Genomic DNA, 24,170 nt, shown 5'->3' on the forward strand with positions numbered 1-24,170 from the left:
GCAACACAGAGACATAATCTGTCACTTTCCCCCGTCATTACCTTGTTGATACTCGGATAGGGCCTGTCATCCGCCGGACTATCTATTTGTCACCACTGTGTGATTGAAACAACTGGCATACAGAAGAAAATATATGTTTGAAAAAAATGGCGATTCTGTCATTTTTTGTTTTCATTTTCCAATTTCTCGCAATGATCACAAAATGACCCACGCTACATAAATCCTGCTTGCTCCAAATGTGAAAAGCTATCGTCCAAAAGCTGTTAACTTGTATCCATCCATCCTCGGTTTGAGCTGGCTGTCTGGGCGTACACTTCAGGCTTTGCAGTTAGTCATACTTTAAGCAACACACACGCGCGCGCACACACATACATGCACACACACGGGCATACCTGGTAAGTTAGACCTTTAAATATGCAAGCAAGCTCCTCTGTAGTGAGTCTGTCACCTTGGCCTTTGAGGGTGTGTTATTGCGTATGTTCAGGAGTCTGCACAGGACTTCATTCTTCACTCGGCAGGCTGATGGCAACGCTCTCCACACGACTCCGGAGTCTGTGTTTACACCCCATCTGGCTGTTTGTCTGTGAGTCCTGCATCAGGCCAGACTTGCTGTGAGTGTGTGTGTGTGTGTGTGTGTGTGTGTGTGTGTGTGCCTCATTACAGCTAGCTGATGATATTGATTAGGTCAAGATAAAACTACCGATGAACAAACTAAGGTTACGTCCTTCTAAATCTTGCTTTTATGCTAATTCTAATGCATAATAGTTCCAAACAAGACGAAGAGTCTGCATTCATGCTAGCAGCACATCTGTTCTTTAATTTAAATGCTAACATTAACCCTAACCCAATCTCAAAGGATTTTGTGAGACTATGTTAGGTGGACCATGATCCCCCAGAAGAAAGTTTTGCACATTTTAAAGTTAAATGTATCAATGTGGTGCAATCTGAGAGAACATTTACGAGGCTATTTCATAAATATCATGACCATAAATAAGAAATTGTGGAGAATATAAAATTTAGAAAATAATCAAATATAACACGCTACAACGCACAACTTTTGAGATCTTCAGCGCAACTTTTTGGATCAATGAGACTATGGTGCAGAAATTTTGACTATTGCAGGCAGGCAGTGTCTCATTAATTAATGCCAAACACTGATGTAACATATAGTCAAGTGCGTTACTTACAAATGCTAATGTTTGCTAATGAGAAATAAACGCAAAGTTCATCATCTTTGGGAAATCTTAACTATGTAAGACTTTGTAGAAATGTGCATCTATGTGTCACTTTTTATTTGAAATAGCAGAATTCAAAGTGAACTGAGAACAATAGTAGCTAGCTTAATTTAGAAATAAAGTCCACTTTCAGAACAACATATAAGTTCCAGATAGCACCATTAAGTATGTTGCCCAATTATTGGACTAATTAAAATTTTGACCTTATGATGGCACTAGAGAGCAAAGTTAAGTGATAACCACAGTGATTACAGTTGATCCTGAGGGCACCATGCATGTGTGTACCAAATGTCATTGTAAATCTTGTTTCTTAAATGTTTTGCATACATGTACCATCTCAAAAGGTATTAGGCTCTCCAAGTCCCACCTTAATGACCAACGTTAGCTCCATTTGCAGGTTTTGAGTATGCTTAGATACTTGTGGCACTTGCCTGGCACTTGTGCTCGGTTCCTGTTTGGAGCAATGTCAGTGTAAGTGAAAACCTTGACCTGTTGGTGTATATACATGGCAAGAAACAACACATATGATTTAAATGTATGAACTATTAATCCACAACTTGTCATTAAGAGTGATATACACTCACATGGACACACACTGTATCTGTATACTGTATATATAAACGCTGCCCTTGTATCCTTGACATCTTCATCCTGACATCAGGAAAGTTTTTGGTGTTTTCCTCCGTTCTCTTTCATCAGCAGAGCTCTGTGCCAGTCCTGAGCTCTTTGGCCAGGCACGCTCAGCGACAAAAATATCTCCCGGACCCCACCGTGCGCAGATGGCCTCTCAGCTTGGCTTGTCATGACTCACCGTCTATTACAGGAGGTCTGGTGATGGACGGTCAGCTTCTGAAGGAGAACTTCATCCATGGGGCGAATGGTCGGAGACACAGAGGATGCCCTGACTGCTGCCTGGCCTGTTGCCGGGGGAAACCGTAGGGTCTGGAACGAGGCTGCAGCTGCAGCAGGAAGTGATGTGAGGGAGAGCCAGGAAACAGTCAGTGGGCTGTAGCCTGAATGACAGAGGTGGTAGGAAGTGGAAATATTCTGAAAACCTTCGGCTGCTTTGATACACATCTAGGCAGCCACCTCTGAAATATCACACTTAGGCTAATACTGACAATATTATTGATAATGATGACCATCTACTTTACTGCAAAACATTATCATTATCGTTGTATAATCATTATCCAGCCCCAGAGAGGTCAAAGAGGCGTATGCCTTTGAGGATGCAGCCTGTCAGCATCTTGCCTGCCTGTCACTGAGGTGTGTGAGGTGTATTCTCTAACATTTCAGTACACTTAATGGTCTTGTCTAATCAATAGCAGGTCATTGTCATGGCTCAAGGGCACGCAGGCTTAAGTGCTGATGAGATACAGGACACACCAGACAAAGGGGCTGGGGACGTCATTACTTGTTTACTGCAGCTGTTTACTGTCAGCACGACATTTAGCGGTTTTCACCGTCGTCTCCCTCGTGCCTGGTCCTAGCAGACAGACAGACAAGGTGACGATCAGACAACAAGCCCCCAGTGGTAAAATGGACAAGACACGCAGAGAATGCTGTCCAGATCAGATGGGAGTTAACAAGGAGACAAGCAAGGGGACATTCAAGCCATCAATATGGGCCACTGACAGGTCCTGTCACTACGCTGACACACCGAGAGCTAATTATCAATGCTAATTAAGAGGCTAGTCAACAACAGCAATACAGAAAGGGACATTTTTGTCCCTAGTAGCGACTCAAAGACCTCACGTCTTATTGCCCAAAAGGACAAACAAGGGCTGATTTAAATCCCCGACAGGAGGAACTGCTGTCACTGCCAAGGAGACAAGCTCTGACACCTTAGCAGTAAACTGAAATGAGCGTAACTAAGGCTTCTGTTTTCATACGGTATGCACAAGCAGCAACGAGACTCTTTTGATTCTAAAGACATTCTTTTTTATATAGTGTTAAGATCCAGTGACAGTAAAGATTATAAAGAAACTGAAACAAAAGTGGTCATAACTAGTAAAGATTCCACAGTTTGCTCCTTTTCAACGGGAAGGATAAGTTCACCTTAAACAAAAATGTAGTTATCATTTACTCACAGTCAAGCAGATGGAAAGTCAGGTGAAGTTTCATAGTCCAATAAACACTCCTGGAGCTTTACAGCATTTGCAGCATTCCCCTAAACGAATAAAGTAGATGTGGTCCTGATGATCCCAAATTGATTTAGAAATGTATTTATTTATTTATTTATTTATTACATCTAAAGCTAAAGCCTTTACTGTAGCTGCTAAGCTAAAAATGCACCTGAAGTAGGTGCGTGAGCTAGACCATGTGTCAAGGGTGTAAATACTGTCTTTTCAAATCAATTGGGATCTCAGGGCTCCTGGATTCTTGGATTACGCTGGATAAGCTGTATGGAGCTATTTGATGCTTTGTTTTGGTTGGGTTTTTTTTGCGCTTTAAAACAAGTCCTGATCTACTTGAGTTATTTTGAAGAATGTTTCAATGCTGTTTTGCTGTGAAGCCCCTGAAGGGTTTGATTTACTGAGTGTAGTGGATGATGAGGGATTTTTTATTTTTTGGCTGAACTTTAATCTCAAAACCTTTACAGCTGCTTTTATCTCTCACTCGTCAACTAACTATTCAACTACATTCAGGGGTTGCACATCAACTTAAACTCAAACTGTCATTTCAACCACTTTCAATTTTCACACTTTAAAGGACAGTTCCACAGATTTCATATCTTACTAGAGAGGTCATCTGCTCTTAGTGCTTACAGTTCCGGCTCAGTCACACTTGATAATTTGAATTAATGTCAGTGCTTGAAAATACTGAAAATCTGCAATTATCTGCCACTTTGACTTCCTCCAGCTTTGTAACTATAAATGATACGACTGCAAAATGTTCAGGTTTGAGCATGATGTTTCTAAACTTTTATCTCGAGTCTCCGTCTCATGAGGACACCTGTTTATCTGAGCACAGCAACAATACTTGTGCAATAGGCCGTATGTATAAATGTATGTTTTCTGTGTGTGTGAGCACATATCCACTTCTGTCTGTGTGAGATGATGTGTATGATGTGTGGTGCTGAAGCATATTTTCCTCCAAGCTATATGATTTGCATACTTCTCACAAGCTGTCCATTGGGTGTCAGGATCACTGATGCATACTGGGTTCCACTGGCAGCTCTGGCATTCATGGAGTCCCACTGTTATTGTGAAGTGCACGTCATTAAGAAATCAGGGCTATAAATGTGTGTGTAGGACACATCAAAACCAGTTGCACAAAGCTGTCAATCCACGATGCGTCGATACGTCTTCAAGTAAGACAACACACACTGATTCATACGTCTGAAAATCTTGAAAAATCAGCACTTCTGTACCATGATAGGAAAAAACAACAACTCGACTCAGCGCAGGAAAACAAGGACAAAAACTTGAAAAGCTTTGAAAGTTTTTGAATAATTCTTCAAAGTTACAGAGAATACTGTCTCTCCACAGCCTAAAAAAAGCACACACACAAACACACACACACACACACACATACATGCACACACACACAGACACGCACACACACACACACACCTACAACGTAAGTAAGCCCCCAAAGCTCACACAGGCACACACACTGCTGAACACACATACAATGGAAAGCGTCAAGCTGAGTTTTGAACGAGGTCCCAGATTCTCTCAACCTTGATCCATTCCACTCTCCAGTTTAAACTTCAGAGTCTGAACCAGACGCTCCATCCCAAAATGCAGTTGGACTATGACAATAGAAAAAAACCCGGAGGAAAATAACAGGCCGAACTGTTTCATTACAGTTCTTGGAGAGGGAATGTTGTACAGTGTGGAAGCATAAAAAAGAGACACATATGTGTAAGAGGCACACATGGAAACGCACACACACACACACGCACATACACACAGGTGTTATGATTAGAGGACGAAGAGAAGACAGACACGCAATGGAGGTTGTCCCTGCTGTTTCAGAGAAGAGGATTCTCAGCTTGACTAAATGATATAATGAGCTGTTATGTTCTGGGTGACGAGACGAGAGGAAAGGACAGAGTAGAGGACATGAGAAGAGACGGAGAGGAGAGATCAGAAAACAAACACACACACACACGCTGCATTACACCTTTTTCTGAAGACCGTCAAACTGTGACAAAAGTCACCGGCGGTGAGAAAAAGGTTAAGATTTCAATTTTTGTAGCTACAAGTCACAGCAGTGGCAAAGGAGAGTCAGGGAGGATGAAAGGGTAAGGGCGGCGTGTTTGGAAGCTAGTGAGAGTTAGGGGCTCGGGTTATTATTCATTTGACGTGTTAGTTTGGAGCACGTGTGGGCTCGCGTATGTGTGTGTGTGTGTGTGTGTGTGTGTGTGTGCATCAGGTGAGAAAGGTGGAGGGGGAGCGTCGAGATGCTAAAGGTCTCTGTTGATGATTTGTACGCTCCATCGAGCTGACTGCTGGGGCGTATAAAGCGACATGGTTGGTTCCTTCAACCTGCCTGACCCCAATCTCCACTCTACACCGGGTCCCTGTGCCGCCTGCAGACCCTGTGGAGCCCCTCCTCCTTGTACACCTCCTCTTCTCACAACACACACACACACACACACACACACACACACACACACACACACACACACACACACACATTCACACACTCCCCTGGAAAACAAAAAAAAGATCAAGCGAGCCTCCCACATGGGCTGAGTTTTTGACCTTCAGGAGAAATGTCCCTGAAATACCTGGCTCCCCATTTCTTATCGTGCTCTGAACTCGAGTGAAAACACTGAGCAGAATTTGTGATGTGCTGTTTGTTCATCATAAGAGTCAGACTCCTGAATGTAAGGCCAAATGTTGTTTGTGGCTGTGCCGGTGCCCTCTATTTTGGCGTAAATCTGAGATGATTCTGTGAGAAGAGTTTAAGTGATGAGAGTGTGTAAAAAACAAACACACATACACACTCGATCATGACATACATCAGTTTGTTAAAAAAAATACCAGGTATGTTTTATCCAACATCCCCTGAATGCCTCACTGCTCACAGGATACATGTTCGTTCACCTCTTCTGAACATTTCCATCTACCAACATGCAGAATTAACATGAGTGTTACTAACTTTTCATGTGTGTGTGAATCAGAAATAGCCCTGGTGAGATACAATGTGCCAGCTCTTAGCACTAGAGGGCACTAGGGCTACGTCTATCTGCACACACCCCTCCACCTGCAGAATATGTGTAGGAAAGAACATACTTTTCATGTGTAGGGTCCTTATCGCTCTCTCTAAATCTCTCTTCCTCCGTCTTCTCACTCACTCTATCGGTAAGATCAGACTGCCATCGGCCGGCTCTCAGATCTCTTCAGCCCCAAGAAGGTCAGCTGAAGGAAAACTTCCTCCCATCTGGCTCCATTAGGGCACCTGTGACCTTCGGGTTCCCATGATGAACGCGTGTGTGTGTGTGCTTTGCGCGATTATAGTTGACGGGAATCACGTATGCTCCATTGTTCCATTGTTTATTGCAATCAAAGCCTCGACTGTGTGCACACACGGCGCTACATACGCCAACACAAGCCCCCTTTTCTCCTCTCTCCTTTGTAAATGAAATCAATAGATGCAGCTATCACATCCCTATTCTGTCACTGCACATCTGTCGCAACAAGAGGCAACAAAAGAGCAACATGGTTTTCTGGTGAGTACACATGACTTGACACATACACACACACAGGAACACGCTGACACATTTACACTTACACACTCACAACCAGGGACACAAATATTAAAATAATGACTTCAATGATAATGAGATCAATTGGCTTGATTTCAATAGAAGATTGCTACTGCAGGGACAGTCTGTGTGTTTGTGTGTGTGTGTGTGTGTGTGTGAGGAAAGAGGAGAAATAAAGAGAGACAAAACAGAACAGGACTGCTGCTCCCCACACACACTCGGATCACATATGTCTAAGGATACATGTCTCCTCAGTGTAGGGCACAGGTGCGGTGCTGCCAGCTGTCATGTAGCTGTAGAAGGACACCTCCAGAGTGTAGCAGTAGGACGTGTCATCGAGGAGACCACCGAGGAACCGTCTACCGGTACCGGCCTTCACCACGTCCCTGTTGAAGGATGTGTTGGACTGGAAAAACAACAGAAAAAACAACTTTATAGTGAGACATAGGCTAGAGAGGACACTTTAGTCGGAGGGTTTGTGTTCGAGTCCTTGTGTCAGCATACATCCGCCCTGTTAAAGTGTGCGTTAAAGAGTCTGGAATACTTTCCTCTATAACTATGACATGCAACCTTAAATACCTGGGAAAGTCCCTGAATACCTTTGTGGAAGTTTTTTTGATTGAAGTTTCAAAATGTACAAGAAGCTGGCCAGTGTTTCAAAAATAAAAATGTTATGTCCCATAAAACTCGAATGACAGATCATTTGTCAAGCACCAGCACTGACAGGAAAAGAGAAAAAATACACATTCAGCAGAAACATATTGCTTTTGTTTTTTGTATCTCAGTTCACACTTCACTGTACTACACTGTGATGGAACAGAGTATTCTGTAGAGCAACCATCATGTTTGGCGAGACCTGCTGTATCTAGGGTTACCAAATGGTTCAAAGCTTCTATAATCAATATTTTTCACGCTACAGTGCTGTGTTGTAAGGTGTCTGCTGATGTTGCATAACTTTTGGTGTGAGATGTGGAGCATGTTAAGACGCTTAAAACACAGTGCAAAGTTCTGACCCCATGCTGTTAGCTGTCAATGCTAAATCTCCGTTCACGGAGCTCTGTAATGGTTGGACCAAATGTGTTCGCGTCTTCGGTACTGGCAAGTCAAGGGTAGCTTGAGCAATGAAGCTGCATGGTTAAATCGACCAAAGTTCTCCTTTAATACTGGACTTAGACTGAGCAGGTTGACAGAGATGTATTGTGAACAACAAGTTTGCAATGTTTGTTTATCAACTTACATTAAAAGGTGAAAGTTTTGTGATCACAGCTTCTTTCCACTACCCCCTATTGGCCAAAAAAATCAGTTATTGAAGGGTTTCTAAGTATAAGTTGGAAATGTTCTGATTGAAAGAAGCTACCAAACGAAAGATAGAAAGTTCTACAAACTTCTATTACTCTGACACATGTTCAGGCAGAGGTATACACGTCACACATGTTCACTGACATTTCATGCTGCTATCAGGCAATTTTTGTTTTAAATACATCAAAGATCGTATGTACGGAACAATCATTTAGTATGAAAATAATATTCTTCCAGTATAAGTCCAGTGTTAGTCCGACTGATTATGTCAGGGTCTTGAGTCAGTCATATGAACCTGAATTAATGATGCATTAACTTCCAAGCTAAATATAAAACAAACCTTATTTTATTTACAATAATTAAAACATTAATATCAACACATTTGCATCATTAATATCCAGCAAGAATTAATTTGACAATATTACCTTGTCGATATATTAAAAAAACCAACCAGCGAAATTGGCCGACGTGTCTCATCAGTGAAAAAATGCATTAACACACAGTGATTTGTTTCTCAGTAACTTTCAGCGTTAAGCCTCTCGAGAATCCCGGACAAATTATGAAGGTTACAGTAGCTTATTTGAGCAGATTTCCTTTGTACAAAGTCATTATCAAGATCGGCTGTAAATGGCTAAAGCAGAAAAAAACAAAACATCCGGTCTATTTTGGGTTTCAGCGTGTCAGCTATGCTACACAAAATTTGAGTCTGTCTTGGGAGGAGTGTGGAAAAAAGTTTCCGTTCACTGTCACTCCACTCTGCTGCAGTGAGAGTTTCCTTGCTGAAATGCAGACTTGGCGGCCACCAGTGGGACTTTGCCATGATTGTGTTGTGCTGCTGCTGCGTTGGGCTTTAGGTAGTGCTGAATGGGCAGAGGGACAAAAGCACAGTGAGGGAGATGACCCCTGGGCAAGCTGTCACACAAGCAATACAGAGGGAGAGCGGGAGAGGGAGGGAGATAAATTCTCCTGAAATAGCGTTTTACTTGCCTTCTCAACGTTGCGTACTGTATAGACAGTGACAATCAGTGACATTTCCATACATGTGTGAGTGAACGTCTGCCTGTCTGACTTGTCCGTGTATGGAGGCTGGCACTGGGTGTCAATGGGTAGTAAAGGTTACTCTTTATGATGTGTGTAAGTGGCTCTGCTATTAAATGTCACCATCAGTGAGAAAAAGAAGGTCAGAGGAAGTGACACGGGGCAGGAGAGGAAATGGTTTGGTGGATAATGTACCTGTATGAAAAGGTGTCACCAGTTTATGCATGTGTGGCTGGTTGGAAAAGCATCACAGTCAGCGAATGGATGTGTTCGTCTGCCATCATTACCAATACTTTTAATACTAATTTTTCTTTTAAGGTTCACCTCCTGCCTCATTCTACACAGCCCAGATAAACCCAGAAGAAGGTGCTTTAGCAGAGCACCTGCACTGCTCATACAGAATATCCTGGCCTACTTTTACAGTCCTCTGCTTCGTCATCACCTGTACAGTGTTTGCTATTTCTGTTCTGCACTTATGTACAGTATAATTGCATATTCATATTGATGGTCACATGTCTGGCAAACTTTAGACCTGAAACTTCAAGTAAGTACTTTGCTTGAGTATATCAGTTTTTTTGGTACTTCATACCTCCACTATTTTTTTACTCCACCACATTTAGTTGATAGCTTTAGTTACTAGTTACTTTGCATACTGCATGCCACATCAGATTGGTTCTCTATAAGCCTTGCTTCCACTATGCTCTTCAGTCTGACACTGGGCATGATTTTTTTACTGGGAAAAAGAAAGCCAGATTGCTGCACAAAGAAGGCAGGTGTCTGCCATTGTGCAACTACAACAGGAAGAGGCATTTTCCTTGGTCGATACCCCTAGGCAACGATGGAACTACTGGACTAACTGTGGAAACTCTACACAGCAAAAGAAAAGAAACCCTGCTGATGGAGGAAGAAAGAAGAGGGAGAGTGATAGAAACCGAGGTAAAATGAGAGCGAACAGATTGGCGTTCTCTCGATGGAGAGCTGCGGTTTCCCAGCTGATATGTGTTCTCCCTGACAACCGGTTCTAAACTGGCATTCTTTGAACTTGATCACAGAGAAAAAAACACTTTTGTTTTTATTAATGTGTCCTGAGTTCAGGGTTTCTAGGTCAAATTAGGTAAAAAAACAACAACAAAAAAATGTTTTTGCTTTGAGCAGTAGCCGTGTTGCTAATGCTAATGGTGACAATTATACTATAAGAAAGCGTAAGGACAGGAGAATCTTAAATGTCCGGAAATTAACTTTTGATACTTAAGTACCGGTAGATTAAATATAACTTTAACTCAAGCACTGTTTCAATGGTTGACTTTCACTTTTACCAAAGTAATATTTTAACACAATATTTTCACCTTTTTTTGAGTATAACTCTTGGGAACTTTTTACAACACTGCATATTTTATCTCAAATACTTAAATTTGAATTGGATATACAGAGTTTAGAGGGGGAGAGTAGCTTCTCATACATCATTTCCATTTTAATTTTTTTGTCCCTCAAGGACTTCTGCTACCACTGCTGCTGTTTTGACACACCAAAAGTTAGCATACCGACCTAATACTGAATTTCTACTGTATTCTTTTCCATAATTCATACCTTTCGAAATATATATAATATTCTAATCATTCTGTATCCTGTTTCTGGTTGAGCTGAATCATCAGGGTTTAGAAAGTTTGACCCTCTTGTCTTTTAAACTCATTTGTGGTCAAGGTGAAATCTTTTTGTGCACAGCTGGAACCTTCTGCTTTCATCTGCAGACAAACAATTTAACATCTGTGTGTGTGTAGGTGTATGAGTGTGTGAGGGTGTGTGTGTCTCTCTCTGTGCAAGTGTGTACGATCATGTGCGAGCTGGGTGCACAATCTACTGCTAATTAATAAATACATGCAGTCTGTGTATATTTTTTCCTCACCTATAAGCAGCTGCTTTTCCTTTTTCAATCAACACCTCGCCTCAAATCCATGCATTTACACCTAAGAGCTACCCGCTGCAACCAAGGCATCGCCTATGCGCCACTAAGAGTGCAGCAGGTGGCAATTAAGTGCCTCGCTGAACACCACCTCACCATTAGTTGCTGAGATAGAACTATTTTGTGTTCTTTTTCCGAGCTAGCTGCGGGATTTGAGACGGTGAAATTCGGCCCTTAAGCCCGCCTCTGTGGAGTGTTTGTGTGTGTGTGTGTTGGTGTGTGTTTGTGTGTGTGTGTCTGTTTATGTGACTTACAAAGGAGAAGTCTGGTGCATTTTGGCACAGCAGCCTGGGGAAGACAGCCTGTCTCTGGACGCGCTCCTCGTCCTCGAACACATTGCCGTACATGAAGCCATTCAGCATGGTGGAGTGGGCATGGACATCAATGTAGAACTCCAAACTGACTCTCTGATGGAGGAAAAGAGGGATGGAGGCATTGAGAGAGAACAGAGGGACAAAGAAACAGAGAGACAAACAGACAGAAGATGAAAAAACAGGAGGCCAGTGTTGAAGAAGGGACATTTTTCTGACAGTGTGAGCATGACTGCCATGCATTTTAAACTGCGCTAACCTGTATAAAAGGTGCTACACAAATAAAGTTTGATTAATTGGTTAAGGGAAGGCCTGCTTTGCTCTGGGGAGACTGTGCTGAGGCTGTCACCCATGGGGCGACTACAAACCCTCCAGACACTGCAGACTTAGGATGTGTTTACTAACTGAAAGGAGCCAACCACCCACACATAACTTCAATCACACTGTCCTTCTGAAGGGCACATCTACAGCACATACTGTACATGGATGTGAGCAGAGATAAATATGGGGTAAAGACACACACACACACACACACACACACACACACACTCTCTCTCTCTCTCTCTCTCTCTCTCTCTCTCTCAAGTTCATCACATACTCCTTACATATCTATCAGGTTAATACTGACTTCACATTGAGTGGGTAATGTCTTTTCTCTCCAGTATACACTGTGAGAAATGGATTTGATAAGATCTGTTTCTCTTGCTCAACTGTGTTATCACTCAATCTACACACAAACACATATGCACAGATCTTATCTTGTGATACAAATAGGGAGCTTCTCTTGACTTGACTTATTCTATAGCTATAACCATATAATAATGACGTGCAGATGCAGGAAGCATCCATTTCCAGCATTTAACGGTCATTAGGGCTAGCAGTGTGAGAGATTTTACGTTGTTTTCATGCATATTAATATTCAAGGAACAGAAAGGCAACCCACTAATGGGGTGCGCTTGAATTTTGTTAACAGGATGTTAATGCCAAAATCCAAAATATTCTTTTTATTTCCTTTTGCTGAGTGGCTGAGTTTTGTGGATATAAGCTGCAGACATTTCTGCCTTCTTTTGCGTGTATGTGCATCTACTCATGGATGAGAGGCTCGTGCTTGTGACAACATGGGCTGTAAACATTTACAGCATCCTCCTATGGTTGAGCTGTCACTTTAGCTAGCTTAGTATGACTAAATGCACACTTCCTTCTGCACGGTGATATAGAGAGAAGTAAGTGCCAACCTGAAACTGCTCACACCACAGTCTGGGGATTATATTGAGTAACCAGGTTAGGATTTTGGGAATGTGACATCACAGTTGTGTTTTTAAATGTATTTTTTTGGTACTTTGAGCACCACAAGCTGAGTGCCATCTAGTTCGATTATCTGTGAGAGAAGGCAGGCATCTGTATGGGCGATGTAGCCAAAACTTGGCAACTCACATCAAAACATCTAGATGGATGCAGCATTAAAAGCAAGAAGAAAAATATTTCGGAGGGATTTTCGGGTGAACTGTCTCTTTAAACTCAACATAGCAAAGACAGCTCTGTTCCACCAAGGTCAGAAGCTATGCATATTTTAACTATACCATATTACATACCAGAGTATGTTGAGTGTGTAGTGCCAGTGTGGATTGAGTGCACTGTTTTTAAGTGTGCTGTGAATGGATATTTTGCAGCACACCAAAGAACTGGTGGAGTTGCTCACAGCTAGAAATGATTTAAAAAGATTTGGATGGTGGTAAGAGAACACCAGGAATAGCTAAGTTTAGATTTTTAAAACAAACATTTTGCTGTTTCTGTTTGAACCTTCCTGATTTAAATTGGCAGGAGCTTTCCAAAGCTGCAGTGTGATGTCCATCTGTGCATGTCTGGTATCTTTTCAGGGTAGTGCAGAACAGTAGAGTGTATAAATCCCTCTTACCACCAACAACCAACAGTGTCAGATGTACTTAGCAGCACATAATGTGTTCTTTAAAGGAAAGCGCCACCAATTTTATGCATTACAGTGTGTTTACAGGTCTTGGTGAGCACTACTGCGTATGTAAAAAAAGGGGTATAAAGCATTTTATGGCTCCAGAGGAAGCTGCATGAAATCTGATGAACTGCCTCCAGTAATGTCACTTAGTGGCCAAGTTGCGCTGTGGGTAATGTAGGTTTTGAAAAGCAGTCCACTGGTCTAGAATTGCATTCTTGTAGCACTGCTGGACTGTACGAAGTTTAAAATAAACAGAAGAATGAGAGATATCACCTCTTTTATTCCATACATTCTTCTTCATTATCAAAACCTGGTGCCTACATTACCCACAATGCAGTACTAATCCCTGTGAATATTCTCTGTTATCATGCAGTGTGGAATTGGGTGTAGACACAGAATCTTTTAATGGAATTCACCCGAATATTGGTGTTTATCACGTTCTATTTACTGTGACGTTAAATGATAATTAACAGATTATTAAACTGTCCCATTGCCGACCACATTCGTTTTCTGAATTGCTTTTAGTTCAACAATTTTTTCGGGCTGCATAATTTACCTAAGAATATATTGTTTCTGAATGGAGCAACACCTGACCCTTCAGTAGATGAGTCTAAAGGAAAACCCAACACTCAACCTAACCCAGCCAGGATGTGAGGACCGGCAAAAATGACCTCACTTGGCAAAAACCTCCTCACTTCAGTGGTCTGACAGGGGCTGGAACACACACACACACACACACACACACACACACACACACACACACACACACACACTCACACACACACACACACACACACACACACACACACACACACACACACACTCACACACACACTCACACACCCGGTGACCCTTAACTCAGGAGCATTCCCAACCAACAACCCTCCTCTGCCTCCTCTCTCTCTCTCTGCCTTATAACTCCATTCTCCTCCTGGTTTTATCCTCCACTTTTTTCTTCTTCCTCCCTCCCTCCTTCTCTCTCCGCTCATTACACATTCAGCACCACACCTTGTTCCCTGCGGGTCGTAAAAGAGGAGGAGAGGAGGAGGCGAGGGGAAGGATGAGAGGATGGAAAAGGAGAGGGAGAGATAGTGGGAGGGAGGGAGGGAAGGAGGGAGCAACAAAGACGGATAAAAGACAAAGAGAGAAAACGCTGCATACAGGTTTGTGACTCTGTGTGTGTGTGTGACGCGACAGAGGGGGCAGGCAAGAGCAAACAGAAAAAACATATCGAGACGGGGTCGCAGAGAGAGGAAATAAGTACATGAAGACAAACAGAGAGAGGGAGAAAAAGAGAGAACAGAGAGAGATAGGGAGAGACAGAGATGTGTGTAGGGAGGTGTAGAGAGATTGACAGGAAAGAGAGAGAGAGAGAGAGAGAGAAAGAGAATGGGAGAGAGAGAGAGAGAGAGAGAATGGGAGAGAGAATGAGAGAGAGAGAGAGAGAGAGAGAGAGGGAGAGAGAGAGTCAGAAAGAGAGAGTGAGAGAGAGAGAGAGAGAGGGAAGCGGTGCTTGGGCGGCCTGGGCGACGCAGTGTGCCTGTGTTTGAAATTCCGCTCACAGCCAAAGCAATTTCCTGGCGGTGGCTGTGCTGTCAGCTGCTTGGCTGGCTGGCGGTGAAATATGGTGGCTGGGAGTCAGCTGCTAGCAGCCCCCGACAACCTGATGGATGGAGCCCCAGAGGAGAGGAGCAGCAGCAGGAGAAGCTGGAAGAGGGAAGGGAGGGGAGGGGGCAGTGTAAGAGGACAGTGGGAGAAGGGAGGGGGGGAGAAACAACAGAAAAACAAAACACAAAAAAGAGCGGGGGGCGGGAAGAAAATCTAAATGCAGCCAAGTGAGCAGCGGTGGTGAAGGGACGCAGACAGAGGGAGGGATATATAGAGAGACAAAAAGAGTTAGAGAGGAGGTGAAAAGAGAGACGGGATGGAGATGGAGCTCGGGGTGGGGGAGGTTGATCGAGCTCCATTAGGCAGAGGAAGGAGGGTGGAAGGAGCTCCAACTAACCAGCGAGGGTCTAGATGAGGGAAACTAGCCTAATAATCACCTAGGTCTCTCCCCTCTGAAGGAGACGGACGCTGGGAGGAGGAGGGAGAAGAATAAAAGGAGGAGGAGACAGAGGTGGATGGACTGATCAAAAGTGGCAGCCTGAGTATAACAGAGAGGTTAACTGGATGTGACATGCCTAAAGTAGAGCTATTTAAATATAAATTTAACATGTTTTTTTTTTCTTTTTTCTTTCATTTTTTATCACTAATTTCAAAGCCTTTGGCATCAGAATACAGTTACAACAGTCTCTTTCAAGGGGATTTAGAACTTGGACGCAGTGATTTTTGGCAAATGCCAGAGGTTTGGGGTTTGAGGTTAGGGCTCAGAAGGCCAGGAAAAGTGCTTCCACACCAAACTCAGATAATACAGCTGAATGACTAGTCAATTAAAGATAGGTTGATTGGAAAAGTCTGCCAATCGAAATCTACAGCTATTCTGTGGGTTGTCTCCATATTGTGGCCACTGAGTTGGAAGAACATTAAACACTGGTCTAAAATGTCTTTGTATGCTGCAGTATATGCTGTCAAAAAACCACCTGTGGATCGTCATGATGTGAAAGGAAAGTAGGTCATCTGGGACAAATGCAGAGAGGACATGCACTGAAAAAAGGTGAAGAACTGAAGCCACATCCTGTTTGTAGTGGGTGAAAACACAAAACCAAATCCTGTCCAATTCCGTCCATCCCTGTCTTGATTCAAACTCAAGAGGGTTTCTCCTTCACAGCCTCATATGAAGGACGGTAGAAGAGGAGCAGTTGCTGTAGTAGCAGCCATGGAGCCCACACAATGTCATGTCCAGGCTTACTACAATACTCGCTTAATGCCCTGTCAATCAAACTGAGACGCTTCTGAAGGCCCCACCACTGTGATTGATGCTTCAATTAACAACCCGCTCTGACCTCCAGAATTGTTCATTTGAAATTGTAATTAAGCAATTAGGGGCAATTAAGAAACAGACACTGCCGAATGAAAGTCAGAAGACAATTTGAGAGAGTGAGAGAGAGAAACAGAGGGGGAGAGTGAGCTGTCCAAATTAAACCTCTCAGAGAGAAACAAAGCCCCATCTCGCTGCAGAAGCTCCAGGGAACTCTCAACTTGTGGTGAACTTGCAGCGGCCGCAAACAGTTTAGTGTAAAACCTAGAAGGTCAAACGAATGAATTTTGTCAGACAAGTACTTATCTCCTGCATATTAATTAGAGCGGGATGCGCGGGGTGCTGTGAGGGGCCGTAAATGCTGGGCTTATCTTTACACGGGAAGGAAAAAGAGCTGATTGAAGCAGGATTACAAGCTCCTGAATAAAGCTCATGGCATCAGCAGTATACCTTTCGAGGAGAAGGGAAACTGCTGCTTGTTCAAGAGAAGAAAGTTGAACTTACTCGCCATGCAATGCATATTACTCAACATTTAAATGTTACCTATTATACCTGTGAGGGGGACTGACCAACTGCATGAAACAGACAAAAACCAGACTTCTTAGATTCTTTACAGATGGAAGATTTTGTCTGTCACTAGCAGATTTGATCAGTTGTAGTTGGCTTTCTAATTTAGGCTACTTGGGCAAGCAAGACAGATATTAGATGTATGCTAGATGAACATTATCTTTCAGTTGTTAGCTTGCTCTGTTGATTTGCTTATTGTGAAAGTGACTCTTGCTTTGTTTTTTTGTTTGTCTTTTGTACACAAAATTATGTAGCATGAACTGCCACTTGCCGTGAAAGCAACACTTAGTTAAGTAAAAAAAAATATTAAGCTACTGAGCCGATCTTATGTTAGAACAGAAAAACATTGGTCGTGGAAAGGGGAAAAACATTTTTGTATGAATATACTGATTTTACCCAAAGCCCAATGCACACGGTGTCAACAATTGGAGAAATTCACAACTGGACAGGCCCGCCATCTCTAGTAATGAGGGTTTTGATACGTGGTGGCTAGATACCTCCTGATTAAAAGACACAGCAGGATGGAGACAGATAACTTTCTTTACCTGACCAGCTTCACAACAATAACACTTCCTTGTTCTCACCAAGGAACTTAAAAAGGAAGGATGGGTCATTATGTTACCAAATTATGCCTTTGGGTCAGACTGTGTTAACAGCTGATTTTCTTTATTGACATGTTCTTCCAAAAATGTGTAGGAAAGGCTCCTGTTCGTGCTGCTGTTTATAGTGTAAGTTCAGTCTCATCAAACAGCAATCAGTTGGGCCGGCCTCTTTTGAGCACAATATTCTTAGTGCTGTCAATCATGTGGTGGAAAAAAATCTGTGGTTAATCTACTTTCTGAAGTGTGTTCTTTCATTTTCTGAAGGGGTTTCTTCATCAGAAGTCAAATGACGTACACATGTTTGGTTTTAGTGTGCCTTCTGAAAGAGGCAGGATCTAACAGATTATGGTAAATGTTTGTGAAGATGCAGAGGTAAACATTTAAACATGTAAATGATAACTGTCTACACATACATATTGGAATATTTAGCTGTATTAATATTCTACTTTTTAATTTTTTTGCAAATTGTCGCAAATATATGGATTAACTGAATGTCGGAACCATACACCGTTAGTCTACAATCGATATAGGAATTTCAGGGAAAGGTCAATTCAAAGCAAGGCAGCTGCTGAATTAGCCTAATGCTGGAGCCACCTAGGCGTTAACTTAATACTGACTTATACTTTCTCATACAAAAAAGTTTGGGAAGAAAAATCTCACCTGTATGCTGTAAAACTCTATCCAACGTTTCATTAGTTAGAGAAGCCAATTCAAGTAACGGGGGCACGTGGCCAGTGACCCTCTAATGATGTAGCAATGACAGAACATGGCAGATGGCATGACCTGCTTCATGGACGAGGGTAAATGACACAAAACACTTCCTCCGTCTGTCTGCGTCTCTCTCTCTCTGTCTCTCTCTCTCCTCTTCTCCCCCCTCCCTCCCCCTGTCTCCACTCTGCTCTCAAATTGATGACGGTATTTGTCTGTTTATGAACACAGAGGTGACTTGTAATCAGCCTGAACGGGCACAGGCAGCCCTCTGCTTCGGCCCTGTTAGTGCCACATAAGCTGCCACATCTGTCGGGAGGGCCTGCCAGGAGAACAGGGGAAGGAGGGTGATAGGCGCAGACAAGGAGAGGTGATAAGGAAAGACAGCAAATGGGATGGCGAGGGGAGGTATTGAAAAAATATTCTGAGCTATTATGTTAAAAATTAAGATAAAGTAAAAAGCCTGTGAAATAAGTTGGCGGAGGGGGGCATAAAATTGCCAGAGTGTGTGAGCTTTGTTAGCTCCGTGCGAAAAGTCGACGATTCAGCTTCAAACTGAGGGAGAATAAAGAGAGGGATGATGAAGGGATTGGAATGACGCAGGGATGATTGGGTAAAATTGGCCGTAAATCTCAGAAATGGATCAGAAATGGTAGGCCGTCACCAGAGGACAACATGCGTAGAGAGAGGAGAGGGAAGACTGGCGAGGGAGAGAAAAAGACACAAACACACACAAAAAAACACGAGTTCCTCGTCTTCTTCGGCCGTTGATCTGACCGTTGAACAAAGAAAGAGAGACAGAAACGGAGAGAGACTGCAGTGTGGGACTGCAGTGCTTTAGGAGTCACAGAATGAGGGCATTAGGGAGGATTTCAAGGGTGCAAAATTCATCTCAGTGCTGTGACAGGACCTAATATATTTGTTTCAGATTGAAAATTAATTTTCTAATATTAAAAAGGTCAAAAAGAAGCCAAGGCAACAATGACCTCTTTGTCATCCTTAACAAATTATCCAAAATGGCAGTGTCAAATTGGTGGGGATATGTCGGCCGGTGATGAATGCTCCTGGTAATCAGCCAATCAAAAAGAATTCTTCTTCTGCGTTTGATAAATGAGCTGGAAAAGCAACGCTTTAGGAAGGAGATGGGTCCATTTGTTTCTTTGGTCTCTTTTCCTTTTTTTCTGCCTCACTCTCCGTTTCTTTCTTTTCAAAACAAACAACAGGGTAGCTTGGGAACAGATTATAGCGCCTTGCATCACTGCCTCTTTCAGCCATTTTCCCTGCTGACCGATGTTCAGCTGCAGATGGTAAATGATGGAATTTTATGAAACAGCTTGAGCAAGGTTGCCTTCAGATGGATGATGAGGAATTTTAGAGCCAGCTTATGAGTGAATACTAAGTTGTCGTTCACACAATGGATGTACTTGATCACACCTTTAGTCTACATTTTACATTATGTTTAATATGTGAATAATACACACATGATCCCTTTAAAGCTGCATTAAGCTATTTGGACCACTGGCAGCAGACAAACAGACTCAGAGTATGGATTTGGAAAATGATCAGTATATTATCTGCTCCTATGGATGACATGGTCATTAATTATATTCCCTAAAAATTGCCTATATAAGAATTTGAAGTCAAAACAAAACCAGTTACTTGCCAACCACCAATAAATCTCAAAGAAGAAGGAGAAGATACAAAACCCCTCACCTGAGCCATTGGCAAGACAAAAATGGAGAGTATTTTAGTATTTTAGTATTCGGTATATTTCTTCTTCAGTTGGGAAAATTATAATTATTCCTACATGTCGACTAGTAAGGATATTAACATCAAGAAAGACACAAACAGCAGAAACAACTGAACAGCTTCTCCCCTAACCCCCAGACAGGAAGTCTGGCGCAGGAACACCATAAAGCAGCCGATCAATTTTCAAAATGAAACAACCTGTTCAGATTCGGGATCTACAGCACAACACAAACTTGGAATTACTAACAAGAAACACACTTGAAAACGGACAAAGAAAGAAACTATTTATCGATGTGGCCCACTCACCCATGGTAGAAGCACAAACATCTAGGAAAATGCCCAAATAAACACAATCTGAGCATGTCAACGATATAAGGCAAGCTCCACTTCTGAAATGTTCCCAGTCGATATGAAGCTGCGTGAAGGACAGAACAAAACCCTCGCCGCAGGTTCAAAGGTCACATAGATGTGAGCGTAAGATAAGAACGTATTTGATGTCTCCATCTCCCGTTAAGCACATGGACTTGTTTTTGAAAAGAAAAAGACGGAAAAAGTAGCAAAAATCACCCAAAACATTTACATCAACACTGCGTATGAAACTTCATAGTGGGAATCAGAGCCACTGTCCTATTATGTGACCAGTAGAGTCAGTAAGAGACGGGCATCCCTGTGGCATCCTCTTTCTGGTCACTCAATATTCGCTCCAAGAACTGGCCCACTAACTCCTTAAACACAAAGGTCTCTTAAGTTTTTTAAAGAATGAAGCCGGTTCAACACGTTTTTATAAACAATGCTCCCCTTACAGCCTGATATAGCTGGTGCCACTTGCCATAACTACACTGTACAAATACAAATACACCAAATGCAGTCTTTAAGAATTACGTGACATTGTCGGATGGTATGATGTTGATTCTCAGTGGGATCGGCAGCAGTGACAAAAACCCACAGTGCGTTAATCTACCGCAACATTTGTGAGTTTCTATCAGAACTCACCATCCAACCCACACAGCCCTTAAATCTTTCAAACTAAAGCTGGAAAGTACTGTGTATACTTTACATACAGTATACATTTTGAGTTTATTTAATATAATAATCACCTTAAAAACATTACAGGACTACATGATGCATTTGTTTCAGACTATTTTCAGCTGCAGAGTAGCACATGTTCAGCGTTCTCCTCTTCCCCCCACAATCCAACTGTAGGCTTTGATATCATTTATGCTGAATGAGGAATATTTATGTATCACAAAGCCTTTGTGCCAGATGGAAACTGTGCATACTTTGTATTCATATATTATCGTACTATAACAGTTCCGAGCGAGCTGGCTGATGGGACTTTAAGTTACTGATTTTAAAACATCATGTGTTGTTGTTCCGGACAGGGTTTACATAAACACGAGCGAATGCAAATGCTCGCAGCAGTGTTGAATTTCTACACAAATATCTGTCAAATAAAAGTTTGCAGCCATCAATACCAATGTAGTGAAGATTGCTCCCGCTACAAGTTGATTTAAATAACACTTGTCTGGGAAGTTATTGCCCTGAACAGAACAAGGAAGCTATTTTCTCAGCAGAAAGAGAACGCCGCTGAATTCACAATTATGGAGAATCACTACGGAGTGACAAGGGTGTCTGTCACAGGAATGGTTGATTGGGTTTCAAACTGAATGGGCTTCTTTGTGCAACAGAGGGCGATGTGACTTTGAATTATGAAGTGTTACGCAGGGAACTGTGGGTATCTAAAGTACAGTAGTAAATAAGTCATAGGCCCCAAAGCATATTTGCACAGCACCTTGAATTGAATTAGCACTCACAACCTGCAGTGAATACGGCGGACAACCATCAGAATGACAGCTCAGTCAGACAGCTCACGTTTGAAATGTTTATTAGAGCAGCAAAACATAGTTAGTATTTGGCGTCTAGGCTCCGACCTCATCACTCCCCATAGGTATGTTTACATAGAGATACTGGGGAGTGATGAGCATAACATCTTGAACAGCCCAGTCGGAGCCTTTTTTTGCCTTAGCTATTCTCTACAGAGGCAGCCAAATATGTTGTCACGAAATGTTATCTACATTCCAGTGTTATTTAAGTTTATACAAGAGTCAATATATATTTTGTACAGTGGACTATGCTAAAGGTGTATCAAGAGTGTATGTTTTTTATTCATATTATTAATTTTGTTTTGAAGTGTTAGAATAAAATCATACTGTTGTAGTTCATGACAGTGATAATGACATCATGCAGATGTTCATGCGTTTTTTGACAGCATGAGAACACTTCCTTTCACCGGCCTGCAAATTTCATAGTAAATAGTAATAAATTCTAAATGTCTTTGAAATCACCCAAATTAAGACAATAATTACTTCAAAATTACTCAAACATGATTTAATACTAATATATATATATATATATATATATATATATATATATATATATATATATTTTTTTTTTTTTTAATTTATCTATTTTTTTCCTTGCTTTTTTTTTTCAAGTGTTCAACACACTTGTTAACACGTTAATTAACACGTGTTTATCATGAAATTTTCTGGACCTGTAAAATTATATTTTGCAGACAGCAAAAATTGCTAACAAATGATATGCAATGGAAATAACATTATAAGTATGAATAGCTCAAAGTTGGTAATAGATCGGCCTGTATGTACATTTGGTCCACTTGATGTTACGCTGGAATTAAATTAACCCTCGTTCATATTTTTGTTCATGTGAGTTCAACGGGTCTCTACAATAAGGCTGATTCAGGGAAATACGCACCAAATGAGATACTCTGCTGATGTGTTGCCTGTACGACTGAACAGCCGGCTGAACTTGAAAGTTGAACCTGTGACTCCAAGAGTCAAAAGCCAAAATGTTGGGGTTTGTTGTTACCGGGTTGATCCGGACCAGAGAAGGATTACTGCAATATGCAGTGAATTGAGAAACACTGAGTGGAAGTAACCTCACTTTTCTTTTTCTTTTTTTTACAAATTTAACTGTGCTTATCGGGAACAGTTCATTACTATTTATTGTAGCCTACAGACACTATAAACATTTGCTTTATTTGTCCTATTACAGCGTAGGCATGAAGAGCGGCATTCCCAACGCACTGTTACAAAGTTAACAGCAAACAACAACAACAACATTAAAATGACAAACATCGCTGCTATTAAAGCTATATCAGCTAGCTTGTTGCCCCAAGCCACCTGACAACTACCTGCGTGAGTGACGCACCAAATCTCATGACCATCATACAGTACAGAGTAATGTCTTTCTCCAACTGATTACTATAAGGGTAAATATATCTGTGTTTGATTCAGCGGTTACAGAAAGGACTGTGCTGACTCTTTGCGCAATATAAGTCGGGATTCACATGTTGCCGATCAATCCTGGTACAGTTTGCAGTGAGTAATAGATTAGTTGTCAACAACTAAAATAATCGCAAACTGTTTTGATAATTGATTGATCTGTTTGAGTGATAAAAAAGTCAAAAATCGTATTTTCTGACATTTCTTACGGCAAACAACTAATAAAGACAATAAATAAACAGATTTATTGACCGCGACAATAATTCAACCATAAATCTCAGTGTCTCGGCTGTTACCTCCGTGGCTGCTGAGATGTTACGCTTTGTAAACATAGTGTGGTTTTGTCAGGAGCGTTTCCAAACTCTCAGGTCCTCTGAACTACACACCCCTTACTTGCAGGCTCTAGTTTATAGGAACAATTGTAAGGCACAGTTTGAAAAACTACCTTTAAATTGATAATGACCTTCCTTTCCAACTTCCTCTCAGTCTCCTAGTTTTTAAACAAATGGCCACACTGAGTTAGAAGCTAGTGATTGGGCCACATACGGTTGCTTATCCCAACTGCTCTGCTGTAGCTGCTGCCGATCTCCTGTTAATGGAGTCCTCCAGCGGAGCCCTCCAACCTTGGTAGCCTCATTAGACTCTATGCCCGCTGTGTGAGATGAGCATGAATGGAGGGCAGCAGCACAGGGCCTCCTGGCTTCAGAGTTGGCATTGAAACTGGCATCTGGGAGCCCCAGACATGAGTAGTGTGTCTGATGGGATTAACTGGCTGTGGCGAGAGA

At 42.0% G+C, this 24,170-nt stretch overlaps 1 protein-coding gene and 1 long non-coding RNA gene across 2 annotated transcripts in view; both read right to left on the reverse strand.

Annotated features, from left to right (window-relative positions):
- The window catches only part of agbl4 (AGBL carboxypeptidase 4), a 294,869-nt gene that overhangs the window by 2,932 nt on the left and 267,767 nt on the right, over positions 1 to 24,170 (reverse strand). The window contains exons 10-11 of the mRNA XM_030433368.1: positions 11,509 to 11,661; positions 7,201 to 7,363 (exon numbers count right to left, since the gene is read on the reverse strand). Coding sequence (XP_030289228.1) covers positions 7,201 to 7,363; positions 11,509 to 11,661 — 316 coding nt within the window. The remainder of the gene's footprint in view (positions 1 to 7,200; positions 7,364 to 11,508; positions 11,662 to 24,170) is intronic.
- LOC115591389 (uncharacterized) lies at positions 798 to 7,190 on the reverse strand. The gene is made up of 2 exons (XR_003985954.1): positions 4,353 to 7,190; positions 798 to 2,248 (listed from the first exon to the last, which is right to left on the reverse strand). It is a non-coding gene; the product is annotated as an uncharacterized LOC115591389 (long non-coding RNA).

This window comes from Sparus aurata, chromosome 11, assembly GCF_900880675.1.
Source record: "Sparus aurata chromosome 11, fSpaAur1.1, whole genome shotgun sequence".
NCBI lineage: Eukaryota > Metazoa > Chordata > Actinopteri > Spariformes > Sparidae > Sparus > Sparus aurata.